We start from the raw sequence: 21672 nt of genomic DNA on the forward strand, positions 1-21672 counted from the left end.
TCAGGAACCCTATAGCAATATAAACCCTTCTCCCTTAAGCTGCTTTTGTCAGGATATAATCCCACAGCAATAGAAAAGTAACATAGACACCAACACAGTCCTGAGGGAGAGAGGCTGTGCCAAAGTTAAGGTTCTTCATTGATGAGTAGGAAGTCCTATTGTCTGTGCCCAAGACAGATGTTTGCAATGACAAATGATTAACTCTCACCAAACAACAGATGGCAGCCATACCCCTTACCCAATGAGGGCCTCAGAACAGGAATACCTAACAAATGCTGTCTCAGAGGCCATTAGAACGTGAGCTGAGAGGAGAGATAATAGGTAAGTGGCCTGTGTTTAAATCACTAGAACCAATTAAGCCTGAGGCCATGATGTCACTATTCTTTATTACATGGACCAATTTACTTTTCTTTTGCTTAAGCCACACTGAGTAATGCTTTTTACACCCAAGACTGACATGACTAACATATTCTTCCTTTATATAGTATTTTCTATGAAACACAAAAACATTGTATGTACACAGACACACAGACACACAGACACACACACACACACACACACACACACACACACACACGAAAGGTACTTTTACTTTGTTGCTGTGTTAAGTAAATTTGCCATTTAGGTCGCTGTGGATGGCAAGGGATGCCTGTTGTTTAGGAAGGAGAAGGCAGTAATGGACTTGCAAAATCATAAACACAAAGGAGGTATCGATCTCTTTTACAAGAAGGAGAAAGGGGTGGGGAGTAGGTGGGCCAGCACTGCCTTGAGAACTCAGGTAAAAGGCTGTACAGTCTAACTTTGGGCCAGCATTGGACACTGGCCAATACTGAAGCACAAAGAGCAGAGGACTGGTTTAGCTAGAGGAGTGGAGAGTGGAAGAAGCTTGTTTCAGAGGCTACTTCCCTCACAGGCAGCGTCTGAGTCTGCTCGAGCTGCTACAACAAAACCTCACAGAAGAGATAGCTTAAGCATTGATATTTCTGGGGGTCGAGGAAGCCAAGATCAAACAACCCCACCCCTAAAACTGCCAGCCCAAAATACTGATCCTGGCGTAGCTGTTCTTCAAAATTGAAGAAAGGATCAAGGCTTTCTCAAATACAAGATGAGGGAGCCATCCTAACAGCCCCACTACAGGAAACACCACAGGCACCTCAAGCTGGAGCTACAAACAAAAAAAGACACAAAAGCATAAAACCCACAGGGAAATCCAATACACAGCCAATGGGATTGTGGGAAGCCAACAGAAGGCGGCTATCATCCTTGCAGCCATCTTGAGCCATATACCCCAAAAAGAGACTTGATTACATCAGCCTGCAACAGCTGAGCACACTCTGATAACATCTTGTTTTAGATACCCAGGATCTTCCCTTGGGTGTGTGAGACTTAGAGATCAGATTTAGAGCCAAGACTTAAGGTCATGACTTAAGGGTGTGACTTAAGGTGTGATTTAGAGATAAGACCTAAGGGCGTGAATTAAGGGCGTGACTTAGAGGCATGGCTTAGAAGTGAGACATAAAAGGTGAGAGGCAGACAGAAGAGTTCAGTACAACTTGGAGTAGGAATTAGGCAATTAGGTAGAAGACACATGGACTAGAGAACTCAGAAGAAATCATTATTATTATTAGGCATTAGGTATTAGGCACTTAATACTTGGAGAAAGAACTTGGAACTTGGAGGCACTAGGAACTAGGAACTAGGGACTAGGGGCTAGGGACTCAAGACTTGGGACTTGGACTAGGAAGACAGACTGAAGAATAAATGGGATTGAATCACACTGTCTGGTCTCCATTCCTTGAATCCGTCCTCACTCTCTCTCTTGCTGAACCCCAACCCGTGGACTGGAGCAGCTTGGGGCAGTGCAGGCTCTAACAATTTAGCCCCCAAGGCTTTTGGCAGTGCGGGTTCCAACACTGATAGAGCGGTCTGCAACATTTTGGCCCCCAAACGTGGGGTAACTCGGGCCTCAACATTTTTGACACCCAACATGGGCTAGAGCGGCTCTCAACATGAGATGGCTGCTGGATGGGATGCAAATCTTCCAACCATCTTCCCACACCATTAAAATGATAATCACAACCATGTGTTTGTTACTAGATGCATAGTATAAAAACAAAGTGTGGTGTTAAAATACAGAATGTGGGAGGAAGAGCAAGTTTTCATATGTGCTCCTAGCTTTTAAACAGCCTTCGATATCACATAACTCCTGGAGACTCACCATGATCACAACTTCAAACCTCCACTAGACAGACAGAAGACCCCACTAAAGAATATCACCTGCACATACAGGAAGGAGCCAGGAAGGGACAACCATAGCCAAGTAAGTCTTCATTTACCAGTAACAGGAAGGCATTTTAGAAATGTGCAAAAAAAAAAAAAATGTGTAAGTACTATGTTCCTGAACAATTAATGAGCCAAAGGGGAAAGTAACAAAATTAAATCACTGGCAGTAAAAGAATTAAAGTTATTAATATGTCTGTACTAACACCATGATCTGCAGATTCAATGCGATCCTAGGAAATTCCCAATGCTATTTTTTTTCCCCAAAGACATTTTTCTAAGAAACAAAAGCTGCCTTACTCTATGTACGAGGAACCACAAGACTCCCAACAGCCAAAGATATGCTGAGAAGGAAAACAAAACTGGAATTATTACCATTATCAAACTTCAAAATATATTACAAAGACACAGCAATGAAAATAGCATTCCGCTAACATAAGAAGAGATGCAGAACCCAATGGAAGAGAACACAGGCTGCGGAAGTATTGTGGTTCTGACTGACAAGGAAGCCAAGACACACAATGAACGGAGAAGAGCTGTCTCTTCAATAAATGCTGTTGGAGAAACTGGATGGCCACATGCAAAGGAACGGAGCTGGACCCTTATCTCATACTACAGAAAAATCAACGTAAGATACATTGACCTCACTCTAAAAAACGATTAGATAAACTCAAAGGAAATGCTATGGCATTGTTTATAGTTACGTCTTCAGCAACAAAAAGGCAAACAGGCCCATCAGACTGCTGCAAAATAAAAGTTTCCTAGCTATGGAAACAGTTAAGAGTTAGACTAACCACAAGATCGGAGGAAATATTTCATAAATACTTACAGTGCAGAGTAGGTGGTATTAGAATTCAACAACAGAATGAAACAACTCAATTAAAAATGGGCAAAGGACTGGAACAGACATTTTTCAAAACAAGTCACAAAAGTGATCAATACATATATGAAAATATACTCAACATCATTAATCATCGGGGAACTGCAAATAAAACCATAGCTAAAACCATACAGAAAAAGTAAAGGTTAGTGCTGGCGAGAGTATGGGGGAGGGGTGTGCACACACAGTTGGAGGCCATTTACACGTACATGTAAAGACACTAAGGAAAGCAGTTGGAACTCTCCAGAAACTCACAAAGGACATCACTATGACCCAGAAATTCCACTTCTAGCTATGCATCCAAAGGAATTAAGCCAGTACAGTTGATGAATCACCTGTATCGACATTCATTTCAGCACTATTCACAAAAGCTAAGGTATAATCTGGCTAGTTGTTTATTCATGGCTGAATCAGTAAAGAAAAGATGAGGCACATGTGTGTACACACAAATATATTATTTGTGCCAACAAGGATGAACCTTATGGACAGCGTGTTAAATGAAAAAGGCCACGCACAAAAGAAAAAAAAAAAAACTGCACAATCTCACTATGTCTAAAGTTAAATGTACACAATAGTAGTTAAAAGGGGCCGAGAGGACACCCTTGCTAAGGAAGCAGGGAAGGGTCAGCTAGAAAATGAATGGAGAAAATATTACAAGCTGTACATGAAAACGTGGAAGAACATGGTATTTCATTCAGGAGGAAGAAGCTTAGGAGCTCTGTGGTACAGCATGGAGACTGCTGTTAATACCTATACATCCTATATTCTTTTTTTTGTTTTGTTTTTCGAGACAGGGTTTCTCTGTATAGCCTTGGCTGTCCTCGAACTCACTCTGTAGACCAGGCTGGCCTCGAACTCAGAAATCCACCTGCCTCTGCCTCCCAAGTGCTGGGATTAAAGGCATGCGCCACCATCGCCTGGGCCCTATATTCTTTTAAAACTATATTCTTGGAAGTATTCTCACCACAAAAAGTAAGAATGTGAGGCTTAGTTTAGTCACTCTATGATGTTTACATATTTGAAAAAATCATATACAAAGTAAATACAATTTTTACTTTTTAGTTAAAAAAATAAGATACACAGTCCAGTGGTGGTGGGCACACCTTTAATTCATCACTTAGGAGGTAGAGGCAGGCGGGTCTCAATGAGTTCGAGGCCAGTCTAATTGACAGAGTGAGTTCTAGGACACCCAAGGCTACACAGAAAGATCCTGTCTCAAAAAAATCAAAACAACAACAAAAAGAAAGAAAGAAAGAAAGAAAGAAAGAAAGAAAGAGAAAGAAAGAAGAAAGAAGAAAGAAAAAAGTTAAGAGACACAAAGAAGCCCTCCCCCAATGGAAAGTTTAATCCAGAGCAGGCACTGGGTGGTCTGGAGCCAAGGCTCAGGGCTCAGGCCATCACCAGTACAGTCCTGGTCTTTAGTTCTTCTTTAGGCCTTTGTTACAGCAGCCTGAGCGGAATAAAGCACTCCCTAACCTACTTCCAGTTATGAAGATCAGTGAACAGACTTTAGGGCACCAAGAAGCTACGGTTGCTCCTTGCTGTGACCAAGGTAGAAGCCCGTCTTCTTGTCCACTGCTCTTACACTGGCAGCTCACACGCTGCCTCCTCAACGTCCCCTCTGCACCTGCTGTTCACATGCAGTGGTACAAACAGCAGACTCGAAGGCCTTTCGGGGCTCTCAGTGTCACGACAACCCCAACAAAACTCAATTCCAAAGCCAACACTTTTCATGAAAATATATTTAATCTTATTCAAATTAGAAATCCCGTCTTTCTCCCCAGTTACTTTCAAACCCCTGTCAACAAACGTTGAGAATGGTAAGAGGCAATCTCATGTTGATTGAAAGGTAGGTCATCAAACAGTTTTGACAGCTGACCTATCCACGAGGTCTTTGCTCACTTGGAAGGAAGGGATCACATCACTGCTATGATTCTGAAGTGTGAAGAAGTTCTTAAGCTATGTCAGTTAACACTGGTGTACTATACGGAGGACTGGGCTCTCCAGGGAAGGGTGTCACTGAGCAGAGAAAAACACAGAAAAACAGAAAGGGTAGGAGCCACTTCTGAGAATACTGGCTAGTGTTCAGCTGAAAATTAGTCAAAGTGAAAAAAAAAAAATCAATGTCCATGACTTTAAAGAGAAGGTAGTTCTCTCTGGTACTATGGACCTTCCCGTGATTCTAGATTCCAGATTATAGAAAGGGATAAAAAGATTAACAAATCATAAAACTAGAGACTCCTGGCTCTGTGCCTCCAGGAATGGCAGTGCCCACTTGCTGATCCTGCCAGCACCCTCATTAGAAATAGTGGTGGCTGCTCTGGCAGGCCTCCACCAGTGGGGAGCCTGGTACCTCATTGGGTCTAGCACCAAGTGCGGGTCTCCTGAGAGGCCAGCACCTACTGGGCCATCTTTCGGATCATGTAGTTCAGGATGCCTCCATTGCGGAAGTAAGTGAGTTCCACATCAGTGTCGAACCTCATCACGGCCTGGAAGGTCTTCCCAGTGTCCAGCTGCAGAGGAAAGACGCAGAGTGATGCTGAAGGAGAGGCTGAACCGAGATGCCGCCTCAGGGAGACTACTCCACCTGGCTTGGCTGCCCACTGGCCTCAGTTGGGGTGTGGTATATACCGGCGGTGCCAGCAGCAGATGGAACCAGTGGTCTCTGCACCCAATAAAAACCCTAGGGATTTACGTGTCCACTAGAGGTTGAGAAGCATTGCAGAATTAATGATGCGGGAGAGGAACATGGGAACAAAGTGGCCTCTCAGGACAGCAGCTATGACTGACACTGTGATGCCTTCCCCTAAGTCTTTTCTGGACATGCTCTGGGCAGCAGAAGTCTCTGGGGTTGTTCCTTAGGTAGCTGATCCATCTGCTTGCCTTGGGTCATCCTGGGACCTCAGCAGCTGTCTCTGCAGTGCTAAATCCCCGTGGGACTTTGGTACAGGGGACTTTATTCTTGCCTCTCCTGAGGATGTGTCATTACCTCTACATTAGTTACTTTTCTGTCGCTGTGATAAAACACCATGAGCAAAGCAACTTACAGAGGGGTTTACCTTGGCTTATGTTTCCAGAGGCTCAGAGGCCATCATGGCGGGAGCCGCGGCAGCAAGTGGCAGGCACTGCTGCAGGAGCAGGAAGCAGGAAGATGAGGGCTCCTTTCCTCAACCACGGTACCAAGTGGGAGGGAACTGCAATTGTGAGTCTCTGAGCTCTCAGACTCTGCCCCAGTCACACACCACCCCCAGCAAGGCTGTACACCTAAACCTCCGGAGGCACCACTGCTGGTCACCAAGAGTTCAGATGCAGGAGACTGTCAGGGACTCCTCTCTCTGAAAGCGCAACCATGGGGCTAATTAAAGCCTGGGGTTGGGATGATCTCCATGGAGGGAGTGCATATAGGATCTGTTGATCACAATTGCATCAACAAAGGAAGAAGGGAAATTTTAGATAACGGAAAATCATCCCCTTTGAACTTTTATCACTAATCTCTGGGCTAAAAGAGCCGGAGAGAATGGGACTGGCTGGGGACGGAGTTCAGAAGGAACTGGTAACACTGTGACTTTAAAAACCGTGTTAATCAGCAGATTTTATTCTGTCCGGAAGATAGCCAGACCAGGAGGCTTCACATGGTGTTATCTGGAGCTGACTCTCCTCCACCTGACTAATTCTGTCTTCCTATCAGCTGATGATCAACAACAGGCCCTGCAGGTCTGCAGCAGAAGCCCTGCTTACCTTTATCTGAACCTTCATGCGAGGCTTAAGGTCTTCAGGAATGTTGATAGTGTATCTTTCCCGACCTGTGAGTCCCAGAGAGTCTGCAGTTTCACCAGGGAGATACTCGAGGGGGATCACCCCCATGCCGACCAAGTTGCTGCGGTGAATACGCTCGTAGCTCTCCGCCAGGACGGCTTTGATTCCCTGATGAACCAAGAGAGAAGCTTAGACAGCTCCAACTTTTCTTTAGGAGGCACACAGGCACTTTCCAAGGGGCTTCTTTGGAAATTCTCATGGCTAGATTGTAGACCTGTTAATCCTTCATCCAATATGCTATCTTCTGGTTAGAACTAACTGAGTAGTGAGTGCTATCTGATTGCCTACGACTCACCAGCATGCTGTAAACACCTACTTGAATTCTTTCCTGCCCTCCAGCAGCCTCCACATGCAGCCAATGCTATTCCAATTCCCTTTTACTGAGGGAGTCTCAGAGGTGGGATGTAGTACTCGAACCCATGGTCTGACCATGCATTTAACCACTTTGAGATACAAGAGCCCTCAGTTAATCTGTATCTGGAATGCATCTCAAATATATATAAAAAAATTGTCTTTATTTCTTTGAGTTTTATTTTATTGTGGGCACACATCAGCAAACACCAAGGGTTTAATCAAAGTTGAGAATGTACTACTAAGTAAATGATTAGCCTGCCTGGCTTTCAAACCTGTTTCAAAACCAAACTGCACTTAATAGTATTGCAATGAAGCTTCCTATAAAGGACCTTTTATTGTTAGTGTGTAATTGGCAACATACAGCAGTAACCAATACAGCAGAGAACTGGGGTAACTAGGCCTTCCTATTAGTTATCAATTGTTAGATACCACTCAGATCTACTGCACCAGAACCGTGCAGGGGTGTGAGTGTATGCGTGTGCATGTGCGTGTGCGTGTGTATGACTGTATTTAAATTTCAAGAACCTGGTTATAAAGTAGTAGGTGTTGAAGCTGTTGCATGTTAGAATCACCAGGGGAGGTTTTAAAAATCCCAATGTCTAAGCCTTTATTAAATGAAGTGTACTCTCTAAGAATACCTAAAATGTGCCCACAAGTATTTCCAAAGTCAAGAAACATTGGCAGAATATCAAATGTGCACACCCTTCGGCTGGTGGGATAGCTCAGTGGGTAAGGTCACTTGCCATCATGCCTTAGGTCCCTCAAGGCTAGGGTCAACTCCTGCAAGCTATCTTTCCTCTGACTTGTGGCTGTGTGGGCGCTTGTGTGTATGCACCTGCGTATGCATGAGCACGAGCGAACATACTAAATGCATGCAATTTAAAATGAAAGCACCACCCTCGCTTTACCTGGCTCCTCACTGCACCCTTACAGCTTGCAGCTTACTCCTTACATTCCCAGAGGACTATAACCTTAATGTATTTCGGGGCTCCGAGCCCTGAGACTGTGTGTTGGAACATGGTCCAGGAATGGAGTCACGTGAGGAGAATTCTGAGTGCTTGTGAGAAAACTCCAAGAAACAACACAAGAGTTTTGTGACCTCAGTTTCTCCAAAACATGGAATTGCCCTTGGAATGTGCTTCTGATGCCCTTCTCAGGTGCAGCCGATAGGAGTGAGTTTATTTTGGGTCACTCATTATTGCTTGCTGTTATTATTCTACTAATCCTATTAAATTATTATTATATAATTCTATTAAATGTTTAAATTATCCTTTATTGACTTCTATGGAAAACATGTTTTTGGCACGTGCATCCTGACCTTGTGATAATATACAGCTTGACTCATGAGAGCTTGACTCATGTGACCTTTCTTAACTCTCACAGTAGAAACTGTCTGAGGCTCTGAGCAAAGTTGGCTATTGCGTAAGACTTTTTTAAAATAATAACTTATTTAATGTCTGTCTTACTTAGACTTCATAACAATCATTTTTACAGAGTTGAAACTGCGTAAGACTTTAGTCGGCCTCATTTATGGACTCTATTCTCCCAGGTCCTCTAGCGTGGTGACAATTATGAAAGTCTCTCTCTCTCTCTCTCTCTCTCTCTCTCTATATATATATATATATATATATATATATATATATATGTGTGTGTGTGTGTGTGTGTGTGTGTATATGTACAAATATATATATGAAAGATAGCTGCATATACATTTCTGAATGTGTCAGCTTTCTTCCGACATTATCAAAGGATACCTGCAGAGCTGATGCTGCCAGCCCCAAGCCCAGCTGATACACCTGAGCCAGCTGCCCTATGGACTGTTGCCCTTTGGGTGGAAGAGGTCTAGATCCACAGAGAAGCAGTCTGGGTGAATATCACAAGCTCTTCACAATCTGCTCTTTCATAGTGTCTTGGGAACAAAACCATAGCATCTATTCCCAAGCACCCTCCTGGTTCCGGCCCCAGTTCTGAGTGACCCCACCAGGGAGCTTCTGCTCCATACGTACCAGCAGGAAAGGGCCTTTGGCCGCCCAGTCTCGGGAGCTGCCTGAACCATATTCTTTGCCAGCCAGAACAATCAGGGGGAGTCCAGCCTGCTGGTACCGCTCGGCAGCATCGAACACATCGAGCTGAGAAGAGAAAAGGAAGGTTTTATAGATGGACAAAAGGCAAGAGCAGGCACACAGACCCAGAGGACACCGGTAACAGTACAGGGTCCAAAGGACCTCAAGGGCAGCTAAGTCAACAACAACTAAAGACCAGCCACTTGCTCCGTCTCTAAGTCCTACTCATCTCTACCAAACTGAACTTTACTTCTGCCTGAACTGTAACTGCTTTACAATTTTATAAATTCAAATCCTAGGGCATCAGAGGGAAAAAAGGGAACTACAAAAGTTTTTGTTTCCTTCTCTTCCATTGACTAAACCATTTGCAACTAAAAGAAAAATCCCATGAAGCCCAGGTTTGGGCCCAGTACTAGAGGCCCAGCAGTGGTCAGTTCTGAAAGGTAGAGAAATGCAAGACAGATGGTAGAGAGGACAACATGGAGCCCATTTGTCTCCATTTAAGGACCAGGCCTGATTTCAAAAAGAAGGCCATAGGCACCATCTCCAGGGACAGACCATAGAATCCAGGAACAAGGTCATAAAACCCCCTCCCAAAGAACAGCCTGGGGATAACCATAAAAAAAAAAAAAAAATGGGAAATATCTTATTTCAGGATGGGCCATCTGGGCTGGGCAGCCCTATCTTTTCATGTGGTTAAACATTCATGACAAAGGAAAACAAACCACTGACCACCTGTGACCTCACCAGTACTCACCAATGAAATTTTAGACTACCTAATACTTCTAGGTCTCCCCCCCACCCCCACCCCCCTGCCTTCCTAACCCCATTCCCTATAAGAAGGCCTGAGCACTTTTGTCTGGGGTAGCCATTTCAAAAAATGGTTGACCCCTGCATGCTGGATGTTTCTGAAGAATAAATGTTCTGTCTTTGTATACTATCTGAGCCTGGGGTCTTCCTTCAGTGATTTTTGAACCCTTACAGTATGTTTGTAAGTTATATATCAAATACAGAGTCTTCTTGTCCCTCTATGCGCAGGCTACGGCAGAGGCAGCAGCGCATGCTTGGAAATGTGCAGCAACAGTCGGGAAGGGTCAGCTAAGTGAATAAGTGAGGAACATCTCCCACAAACAGACGTGCTTCTCACAGGATATTCTGCTGAGCCGAGAATCCCCAGACATCTGATGGCATCACTGGTGATTGGGAATTTAAAAATTATTTGTTTATTGCTAAGTGGACTAGAAGGTAAAGCCCCTGAAAGGGGCTCAAGGCAAGCCTTTGGTTAAACCCTTTTTCACAAGGTGAAATCCTGGTGGATGGCTGGGGCTGTACTTAACTTCACTTGGTATCACCTAAACCTTGAGTTGCACAGAACTCATGCATACAGAAATGTTCACAACCTGTTGCGGTTTGGTCTGGGTTTGGTCTGCTGCTATGTCTCTGAACCGAGTTCTAGGCCCACGAGTGAATTCTCACGTTCATGTTTACAAGCTTTGGTTGTGCAAACCTTGTTCCTTAATTTAAAACTACTGGTTAAATAAAAGTAGCTACAGCCCATTACTGGAGGGATTAGAGGTAGGTGGGTTTGAGCTACCTTGTTGAGAGAATCAAGACTAGGAGGAACAAGAGAAGAGGAGAAAGCCTCCACAAAGGGAGATGGACCATGAGCATGTGGCCAGGAGAAACAGCAAGTATCAGGGTACATCACTGGGGAGATAGCCAGGCCAGGCCCACAGTTAGGAAAGTAGATTAGGGGTTATCCCCAGTAATTGTCAGAGCCAAATAAAATAACCACGGTCTGTGTCTCATTTATTTTCAAGTTAGTGGGATAAGCTTAAACTGGTTCTACTGCAACAACAGGAAGTGCCTTTCTCTGCACAAGGAAATAGCAGGATCAGAAGGAAACCACCTACCTGCCACATTCCAGAGATTACTAGCCTTGTGAATTAACAGCATGAAAGTTTGTGTCTTAAAAGTGCTTTCTGAGACTGCAGCGCAAAATCCCACAGGGAAGTAGCTCATGTTACCTGCAGGCTGACGTTCCTTCTAAAATTTCTATTTTTCCTAATTTTAAACACTGTAACCTTGACAAGGTCTTTGCAATCATATGGCTACTGTTCAGTGGAGATTTTCAAAACATAGTCCTTGAGTTGTTTCTTAGGTAATTTGGTAATGTCTATCCATCCCCATCCCCCTTTCAAGATTTATTTGTGTCTGTGTGTATTCCCAAATGTACATATGCATCCTACATAGAGGTGCCTGTGGCGGCCAGGAGAGGTGCCAGGTTCCCTGGAATTGCTGGTGCAGGTGTCTGTGAGCAGCCTGATGTGGGGGCTGGGGACAAGCCTCTAGGGCAGCACCAAGTGGTCCTGACTGAGGAGCCATCTCTCCGGCACCATTAGTCATTTGCCTATAGGACTTGCGGTAAATCAGATTTTCTGCTGTGTGAGTTCAGTCCCTTTCCTTGGTCTCTCCCTTCGTCACTCCTGTATATTCCCAGAAAATTTCTAAAGACATCAGCCCCGCCTTTGAATCTTTTAATGTTTTCTTTCTTTTTCCATAATGTACAAGGATCTTGGCTTATGATTGCTATTGCTACAAAAATCTCTGTGAAGATGATTTTTATTTAAGTTTTCTACTTTTTGCAGTGTCCCTGTGTCCTGCTTTCTTCTCACCCCACCTGCCTGCTACACTGTTTAAGACTGTTGTACCAGGTAATTTTTACATCAACTTGACACCAGCTAGAGTCCCTTTTTGAGCTGTTGTTGGGGAATTGTAATCAGAGTATATTGTATGACAAAAATATATTTTCAGTAAAAGAAAAGTAGAAAGAAAAAGAAAAGGAGAAGGAGGAAGAATGAAGAGGAGAAGGAGGAAGAGAAAGAGGAAGAAGAGGGAGAAGAGGAGGAAGAAGAGGAGAAGAAAGAGGCAGCAGCAGCAACAGCAGCAACAGCAACTGGCAGGTCATTTTCAAGGAGGGTGGGCAGTTATCAGGCAGTTCCATGACAGTCCTTGGGGACCTGCAAATGTGGTGCCATCCTGGATCTTACAGGTCATTCCATATTGTTTTAAGCTTCAAAGCCACATAAGGCTGGTGTTATTTTTAGGTCACAAATTTATAAAAAGGCCTACAGAGGTAAATAACTGGTACTGGGATCTCACCTTGGATGGCTCTGAGCCCAGGCTTTCCCACCTCATATACCCACCATCTACAAATAAACAACTTCAGGATATACACCATCTTCAAAAAGCTCCTTCAGGACTGGGCAAACCTCAAAGGGCCTTCATGGCCTTTCTTTGTGCTGTGGATGCAATGGGCTAGAACAAATACCACTGGGGACACACAACAGTCCTTCTTGATAAATATCCTAAATAATCTGGAATTTAGTCTTCAAGTACTTTAAACACAGATGAAATTTTGCTCAGAGAGTTTTTTTTTTTTTAAGCTCAACTTCTAGGAACTGAGAGTTAGTTGAACCCTGGTGCCCAATCATTAATCAACAGGAGACTGTAATCTCTACCATGATAAACAGGACACACATAGACACCTAGCAAGAGGAACTGTTGAGTCAGGCAGGCTGTGGCTGTGAAGATCAGTCAAGCCACTGTGAAGATCAGGCATCAGAGCCTGACAGACATTAGTTTCTGAAGCAAGGGAGATGATACTCACGGTTTCTCCTGAAGGAAGATGGATAGTCTGAGGTGCCTGCTTGTTCAAAAACTTGTTCAGCAAGCGAATGTTGGCAAATGTACCCCGTGCCATGATGGCGTCATTACCCCGGCGGGAGCCATAAGAGTTGAACTCTCGTGGTGTTAGGCTAATAACAGAAGGTGGGGTAGCATGTGAGTGAAGAGTAAACTTAGCTTACGCGCAGACTAAAAAAAAAAAAAAAAAAAAAAAAGCCATAACCGAGGTATGTCATTGAATCTGCCAGACACTGCTCTCCAGGTTGCTCTCAAAGCCTTAACTGGGTCAGTCAGTCAGTCAGTCAGGAGCAGAGCAGTCAGGAATCAGTGCTCCCCAGGATCAACTCAAGAGTCTTTTGCATCTGGATATCCTCTGAACTCAGCAGGAAGCTCACACAGCTACATGGAAGTGAAAACTGGATTTAAAGCGGCAGGGAGGCCAGGAAGATGGGTCACAGAACGGAGAAGAACTAAACTAACTCCATGTGGGCCTGAATTTGCCCCTGAATAATCAGGGCCTGCAGGCCAAGGGAAGCAACACACAACGTCTCAGAAGAGAAGACTCATGGCAGGGCCAGAGATCCTATATCTTATGCGTGAGAACCGATGAAGGGAATTTTGTGACGGCAAGAACAGCATGTTTCAGACAACACAGCAGCCAGATTACTGGCCTGTGTCTTAGATTCTAGGGGTCAGTGTTAACATGATTTAATTGTTACATCTCTATCCGGAGGTTAGGGAGCTTCTGCGGGTTTCAGGTGCAGGCAAGCATGCCTCAGACCCTCTGAAATCCTACCCCAAATGTCGTGGGTTTGTGCATTGCAGGGAGGGGGACACTATAGTCCCTGGTAATCACTGCTCTAAACAACTCCAATGTCAAGAGAATCCCTCCACCCAGAGAAAAAAGTGTCCTGCTTCTCAAATTTGCTCTGAGCCCTCTCTTCAAGAGAACTGATTCAGAAGGGAGGGACAGAAATCAGGATGACTCTCATGGAAATTAGACTTGGGAACCCCCAAACTCATTATCTGTATTGAGCTGATAACAGAGAATGATGTGGGTAGACTATTGGCTTGTCTGAGAAGATGAAGGGGTGAGTGAGCTGCACACTCTGGAGGCAGTCCTGTAAGTACTGTCAACGGGACATGACAACATGACAATGAATTCCAGGCTATGTCACTGCTGGGCCTCTAGCAGGCCCTGCCAGGGCTTCCCAGGTAAGAAGGATGAGCCTACACTTGCTTAGGAAGCTGCCCCTCCTGGTCATCTGTGACTCACAAGCTCTCCTACAGTGCTAATGAGACAACAAAAGCAGGAACCAGCTGGTTTTCAAGCACTCATGCTCAGCAAAGAAAGAGAACAGTCTGACCCCAAATTCACCACAGGAAGAGAGAAATGTGGCCTTGGCTTCATCCTTGTATTTCCTCCCTCCACCTTCAGCCCTTCCTGCCTCATCCACACTCACCCTCTGGTCGTCAAGTATCGAGCCGCAGGGCTGTTTCTTGCAATATTCCCAGCTGGAGAGATATGGTCTGTTGTTACTGAATCTCCTAAATTTAGTAGCACATAGGCATCCACTACAGACTTGGGTGGCTGGAGATCTAAAGTCTATTGAAGAATGCACAAGTTAGCATTAGCACAGGTGTCCCAGACAGGCCACCAGGTGGGCTTGACACCGAGTGAACCAGACTGGGAGTTCTACATCAATGCATGGAAAATCCCCAAGTACTGGCTCATAGTGATGGTATTTACAATTAAAAGTGAGGTAAACCGAAAGTATTCGCTTCTGAGCCTTGGACAGAAGGTGACACATGACACCAGTCCTCCAAGGCAATAGGAACGCAGCTGCAAGGACATCCTTTCTGCTTCTCCATGTAATTCTTCAGATGCCACAGACAACTGGGAGGCTGAGTTCTCCCTCCTGCCCTTTAGGGACCCATCATGGAGTGTACGAGTTAAATAAATATGGCAGCAAGCCCTGAGGATATTCTCCTGGACCAGTCCTGCAGACCTTAGCTGGTCCTCTCCTAGGTGGTGTCTTCTCACCAGGATGTCCCTGCACAGCCATACAGAACTTCCGGCCAGAGAAACAGTGCCTACAGCCAAGCCCCCGAGCCTCCTACAACACTCTCAGCATTATCAGGTGGAGTGTGCAAAGGTTTTACTGTATAAGAAAAAACACCTTTAGAAGAGCTTATGTTTGGGCTGGAGAGATGGCTCAGTGGTTAAGAGCACTGACTGTTCTTCCAGAGGTCCTGAGTTCAATTCCCAACAATCACATGGTGGCTTACAACCATCTGTAATGGGATATGATGCCCTCTTCTGGTATGTTTGAGGACAGCTACAGTGTACACATGTACATAATTTTATTTATTTATTTATTTATTTATTTATTTATTTATTTATCGAGACAGGGTTTCTCTGTGTAGCCCTGGCTGTCCTGGAACTCACTTTGTAGACCAGGCTGGCCTCGAACTCAGAAATCCTCCTGCCTCTGCCTCCCAAGTGCTGGGATTAAAGGCGTGGGCCACCACCGCCCGGCATAATTTTTTTTTTTTTAAAGCTTATGTTTAAAAGTAAAAATCCAGGGGCTGGAGAGATCACTCAGAGGTCAGGACCAGACACTCTTCAGTTTCTAGCACCTACATGATGGCTCACAACTGTCAGTAACTCTAGGTACAGGGGATCCAATGACCTCTGTCACCATCCTGGGCACTATACACATGTAGTACACAGACATACGTGCAAGCCAAACCGTCATACATGTTAAAAAAAGAACATTAGGCCAGTGAGATGGCACGAGGTAAAGGTTCTTGCCAACACCAACCCCGATGACCTGAGTCTGACCCTGGGACTCACTGGACAGTGAGAACTGACTCAGTAGCTGCTTCTGACCTCCACGTGTCACGGCACACTTGCACCCGTGCTCACACACAAGCATCACACACACACTAACAAGTACAATGTAAAAATACATCTACAAATATAATAAAAATCAATACCAAGCTTTCGAAGAACGGCGGTGATTTAATGTAAGTAGATTTGGGGTTCCATGTGTACAGCGTATCCGACGGGGCTGCCAAGGCATTCCAGCTTTTGTTTACAGTCTGAAAGCAATTTAAAAAAAAGGGAAAAGAACCAATCACATTCCAGTCCAGGAAAAATCTGATAAATAAAATCATTCAAAAGAAGTCTACTAAAAATCCACTTTGATTCTAAGCAGATACACAAAGTGATTCCTTTGTCTTGCTAAGTGACAGGAATCCTGTCCAGTCCTGCCCTGGGATAAAGGCCCTTCGCCCTCTCCCCAGAGACTCACTGGCAGGTGACCTCTTCCTGTGAAGAGACTGGCTACTATCATTCCTCTATGGTAACTATCTACCATGGTCAAACTGAAGAAGCCACGTTGGCAATGCTGAGGGAAGCTGCCACCTGAGAGCCACTACGGGACTGGGGACCTCAGTCCAAAGCCCAGGGAGGTTTGCAGTAGATGGTGTCAGCCCAGATGGGCGACTTTTGCTCAGAGCTTGGGAAGACCAAGGCTCCCACTGGCTCTGCACCCACAGGCATGAAACGCTTTTGTTTTAATTTACTAAGTGTTACTTACTTTTATTTCCAATATATGTGTCTATATCTCTTTTTAAATGATTTCATGTACATGTGTGCAATGTTCTAGGGCACACCCCCCCTTTACCCTTTTGTCCCCTCCAATTCTTCCTAACGCCATTCCCTTCTTCTCACCCCCTCTCCTGCATGCGTTTTTCTTCTGACCTGCTCAGTTCAATCAGCATAGCTTGTGTGAGCATGGCTGGGGCGAGTTACTGGAGCCTGGATACCTTCTCGGCAGCTACACTACTGAGGAAAATGACTCCTCTTCTCCAAGCCACTGCTCATCAGGGAGGGATGGGGCCTCATGAGTCCCATCCCCATCCGTGATGGAACCAATAGATAATGAATATAGAGTCTTAAAATATTGGGCTTCCAGGTTACATGGACACTAGACAGCAAGTGAGAGCCACTGTGTGCCTAAGTTGGCTTGAATGTTCTTCAGAGATCCGTAATTTCATCTTTGTCGAAACTCGTTTAGTCAGACGGTTGGCATAAGCCCCTGACACTGTTTTCCAGTGAGCAGCATGTTGGGAGAACAATGAGAAGATTCCATGCCCATCACCCTTGGCCAGAAGGCCTTGGCCATCGGGGACGAGCATTACTGAGGCTCTTTTCCCACTCATTTTCTCCTGCTTTATGTATCTATTTATTTAATTACTTTGAGAGTCTCACCTCTATTTTCTGATAGACCTCCTTAAACATCCCGGGGATGACATACTGCCGTTCCACCGCCTGGATCTCATCTCGAGTTGGCCAGATATCCTTCAGAAACACTTGCTGGCCCTGTGCATTTACTCCTGGGGAAGACATGTTACTGATGAGAAAATCTCTAACACCCATTTTCATTATCACACAGCCACATCTGTTCTGTGCAAACATGAACCAGTGAAGACTGAATCTCTTCTCTGTAATAAAATCTCTGACCATATTTCCATCAAGTGTCTAATATATTAAGTGGTAGCATATGCTGTCTTATTTACAGACATTATACACAGCTGGGCCTCTAGCTTGTAGGTTCTGAATCTGTTAATGTAATCAGCTATAGACTGACAACAGAAAACAAAGAGTGTCTGCACTGATCTTATACATCCCTCTTCTCATTATTCCCTACACAACATTTATACAACGTTGACATTGTCGTAGGTGTCATGAGTGTCCTTAGGGGTGGCCTGTGCCTAACACGAAACACGGTGTCGTTTGCTATGAGGCATCTGCTGCTGGCAGACTTCAGTATCCCCAGAGGTTCCTGAAGCCAATGCTGTCTGGACACTGAGGAAGGCTTAGAATACTGTTCTTAACTCAGAGCCAACAGCACACATCATGCCTGAAGGAAGCCTGTGCCAATGTCAGGCACACCACTGGCTTCTTGTGTGTACAATACTGGATGCCAGTTCAGGATTACGCTCCAGGCTATCTAAAGTGACGGCAATGCTGACTATGTAAGGACATTTGTTTACAGATTTAAGAGCCGAGGCAAGAAGACAGAGTGATGCCGTGTCTGGCTATGGCACACTGAAGATGTGTACTGGGTGACGCAGCTTCCCCCAGCTCACGTTTCCCTGACAACACTGGGAATACTGACTTAGGGTCAAATACATCTTAGTGAGTAGGGATAATTGAAAATGTAGAATCTAAAGGCACAGAGGGTCAACTGTAGCTAGAGTTCCATTTCCTAAATGCAAATCTAAGGGATGCCCGCCACACTGACTCTCCTCAGGCTGGAGTGAGGATGCAGAGAGCAAAAGCCCAGGGCAAAGCAGCACTTGGGACTGTGAGACTCCTAAACACCTGGAGCGTGCTCATACAGAGTATGCAGTAACGGGGAGCCAGCCTCGGGAAGCCAGCAGGGGGCAAAAGCCAGGGACCGCTGAAGGATACAGAACAGCAAATTGCTAATACGTTTGGGCTTTATGTCCTTTTAGACACCTATCAACCCCAAGAGAGCTCTGTTTCTTCCTTTGTCTTTTGGCTCTCTCCTGGAGAACAGTGAAGAGAACTCTGTCTCATCTCTAGAGTCTTTGTTTTTAGAAACAGGGTCTCACTGTGCAGCCCTGACTGGCCTGGAGCTCACTTTTAGAGATCTGCTTCTGCTTTCTGTGTCCTAGGATTAAAGACATGTGGCAGCATGCCCCCAAAAGTAGCAACTTCCTTCCAGTCTATTTTTTCAATTCACTAGAAAGAGACGGCCACAAACCCCAAACTCTTACCCAAAGGCTCTTTCTCGAAGTCAATCCTGACGGTGCCTGCGATTGCATATGCTATTACGAGTGGGGGAGATGCTAAGTAGTTGGCCCGTGTGTTAGGATGGACTCGGCCTTCAAAATTCCTGTTCCCAGACAGTACTCCAACAGCTACCAGGTCCCCCTGTGGGAGGCAAGAGAACTATCAGTTCACAAGACAGGCGCTGCCTAGACTTCTGTCAGGTCAGTTTTCACATGATGTGGACAAAAACATCAGCACCCTTCCCTCAGGTCTGCCACAGGGAGGAGGGCATGGAGGGGTATTCCAAGGGGAGAGGCTCAGGTCAAATGCAGGGAGTAGTGGTCAATACTGTTCTTGAGAAAATACCAGACAGGTCAGCATATGATATAATTTTTGCTGCAAGAGTCTAAGGCCAGGAGAGACTACCAAGAAAGGTCAAAAGGTGACAGCTGAGGGAAACGACAGTGACAGGTCCAACAGTGCTTTTCAGGGATATAGATCTGTAGGGCCAGAAGCCAAACCAACCAACATAGTTTATATAAGGGGATGTGTATGTTTTGGAACCAAGTTTCAAATGATCAGCAATCAACAATTTTAGAGTTCCTTGTCATCAAACCCAGCATGACCTGAGCCCTCGCCTGTGTGCCAGGCACTGTTCTAAGCACTTCACTTTTATTACCATCATTTTCAGTGTCGGGACCCTCAAGACACCCCAAGACCAAGTTCTCAGCACAAGTACATTTATTTGCCCCAGAGGGTCACGGGGCAGGGAAGAAAAGACAAAGGCAGGAGACAGGATGAGGGAAAGGGGAAGGGTGTGTGTCAGGGGCACATGACAAGGGACTATCCCTGGATAGAGGAGACAGAGGTGATGCACAGGGAAATGGCAGTTTGTAAAGGTGAAGAGGGAAACCCTGTGTTAGAATGAGGTGTTTCATTTTGATTGGACATGATTAGGGCAAGCAAAGGGGGTTTTTGATTGTTGGACTTTAATACTTTGATAGCTAGACCTTGGTAGTCAGCCTCAGGAGGAGGAAGTGGCCAAGTAAGGGAAGAGATAGTTTTTAATAAGGCAGATGGAATGAGGGAGAAGAGCGAGGTCTGCCAGAGCCATGTTTGCCACGCTTGGGCTGGCCAGAGTCCCTCCATTCAGCATTCTCTAAACCAGGTGCTATATATCTCCAGCGTACAGTTGTGGAAACCAAGGCACGAACCAGCTCATTTAGCTGCCCGGTGTCACACAGCTAGTGACTTCTGCTCGTTAACCTTACTTCTAAAGCATACTCTTAACCACATCCCAATCCCAAGGACTGTCGTAAAACGTTGAGTTATATGAACTCAGACAAGAGGTCCGCAGAACCCAGACCTCCGTAATTACCTGAGTGATTGCCTCTACCACGGGTTCAGGAAGGGGTCCGCTGTTGCCGATGCAGGTCATGCAGCCGTAGCCCACCACGTCAAACCTAGGCATCAAAGCACAGGACAAGTGAGCCCTCGCTGGAGTGCTCCCGGAGGCCACACGTCATAAAGGAATGGCAGCGGAGGAAGTTTAGGACAGGATGCTACCGACATTTTAAAGCTTGTAACAGAGGGTGTGAATGATTTAGAATATTTAAAAGCTGAAACCAGATGTGCCGTTTAATGTCCCCATCTCCTACTGCTGTGCGTTCCCCAAATCTTTTGCATTTTATAAAACACATGGGGAAAATAGCTGTTATTCAAACTAACACAGTAATGGGAGAGACTGTTTGGGCATCTAATCACTCATTTGCCTCAAGGACTGAACGACTGCAGCCGTGTAAGTAATTACTTCCATGCCAAAATGCAGACTCAATTACACAGCCACCACCACCAGCGTGTGGTTCATCTCAGTACAAATGAGGAAGGCGCCCTCTTCTGGGGAAAGGAGGGAATGTCACGCGGAAACCCAGGGTTGGCTCTTGTATGTATGATGAACCAGCACGACTATCCATTGGGCCCATGCAGTTAGAATGCTAGAGTTTTATCACATTTTACCTGTGATAAAATACTATGAAAGTACATAGCACCAGATAAGCCCCAAACCGCTACACAGACAGGGACACCAGAGGACTGCCACAAAAGCTAAGGCAGAAACAAAACAAACAAACGAACACCCTCGTCCTCACCCTAACTGGGACAGGTAAGGCATGACTCCACTCTCTCGAAGGTAGTAGGTGACCACTCCACTTCCAGGAGACAGGCTGGTTTTGACGTAAGGCTTCACATTCAGCCCCGCCTCCACAGCTTTCTTTGCTAACAATCCTGTGAAATGGTGAACAGAGACACAGCATGGGTGGACATTTATTTATATGCTAAGAACACATTAGGAAAATGTCTGTTTTTTTCCAGTTACATTTCTTGACTGATACATCGATCAAAAGGTCACTACCCAGGGACAGTTGATGCATGCAGCAAGCCCAAGTGAGTCACAGAAATGAAGCAAGAGGTAGGACCGCTTGCTCTTTTAATAAACACAAATCAGCCTGGCACAGTGGCACACGTCTTTACTCCCAGCCCCCAGGAGGCAGAACCTCTGTGAGGTTAGAGCAACCCGGTGTACACTCCAAATTCTCAAAAAACAAAAACAATCAACCGAACAAATGAAAGAAATAAATCCAAGCCATTTAGGAATATTTTATAAAATGAGTTTTTAAAGTTTGGAGGGAAAGTTATCTAATAGTATCTGCTTGGGTTTAGATGAAAACTGCAACTGGGAAGGCCTTTCTGAGACACACAATCGTGTACTGAATGATAGTGAACCT

General features: G+C 45.1%; 1 protein-coding gene across 2 annotated transcripts in view; it reads right to left on the reverse strand.

Annotated features, from left to right (window-relative positions):
• Positions 1 to 4887: 4887 nt before the first annotated feature.
• Aco1 (aconitase 1) overlaps positions 4888 to 21672 on the reverse strand; it is a 55056-nt gene continuing 38271 nt past the window's right edge. Inside the window, exons 12-22 of one of the 2 annotated variants that reach the window (XM_076935172.1) lie at positions 21037 to 21172; positions 20268 to 20352; positions 18895 to 19051; positions 17360 to 17484; positions 16081 to 16185; positions 14544 to 14686; positions 13064 to 13211; positions 9337 to 9459; positions 6899 to 7084; positions 5514 to 5673; positions 4888 to 5179 (exon numbers count right to left, since the gene is read on the reverse strand). In XM_076935172.1, coding sequence (XP_076791287.1) covers positions 5560 to 5673; positions 6899 to 7084; positions 9337 to 9459; positions 13064 to 13211; positions 14544 to 14686; positions 16081 to 16185; positions 17360 to 17484; positions 18895 to 19051; positions 20268 to 20352; positions 21037 to 21172 — 1322 coding nt within the window. In that variant the 3' untranslated portion in view covers positions 4888 to 5179; positions 5514 to 5559. Of the gene's footprint in view, positions 5674 to 6898; positions 7085 to 9336; positions 9460 to 13063; positions 13212 to 14543; positions 14687 to 16080; positions 16186 to 17359; positions 17485 to 18894; positions 19052 to 20267; positions 20353 to 21036; positions 21173 to 21672 lie in introns of both variants that reach the window. The other variant, XM_034503026.2, reaches the window with a different exon arrangement.

Source organism: Arvicanthis niloticus, chromosome 5, assembly GCF_011762505.2.
Source record: "Arvicanthis niloticus isolate mArvNil1 chromosome 5, mArvNil1.pat.X, whole genome shotgun sequence".
NCBI lineage: Eukaryota > Metazoa > Chordata > Mammalia > Rodentia > Muridae > Arvicanthis > Arvicanthis niloticus.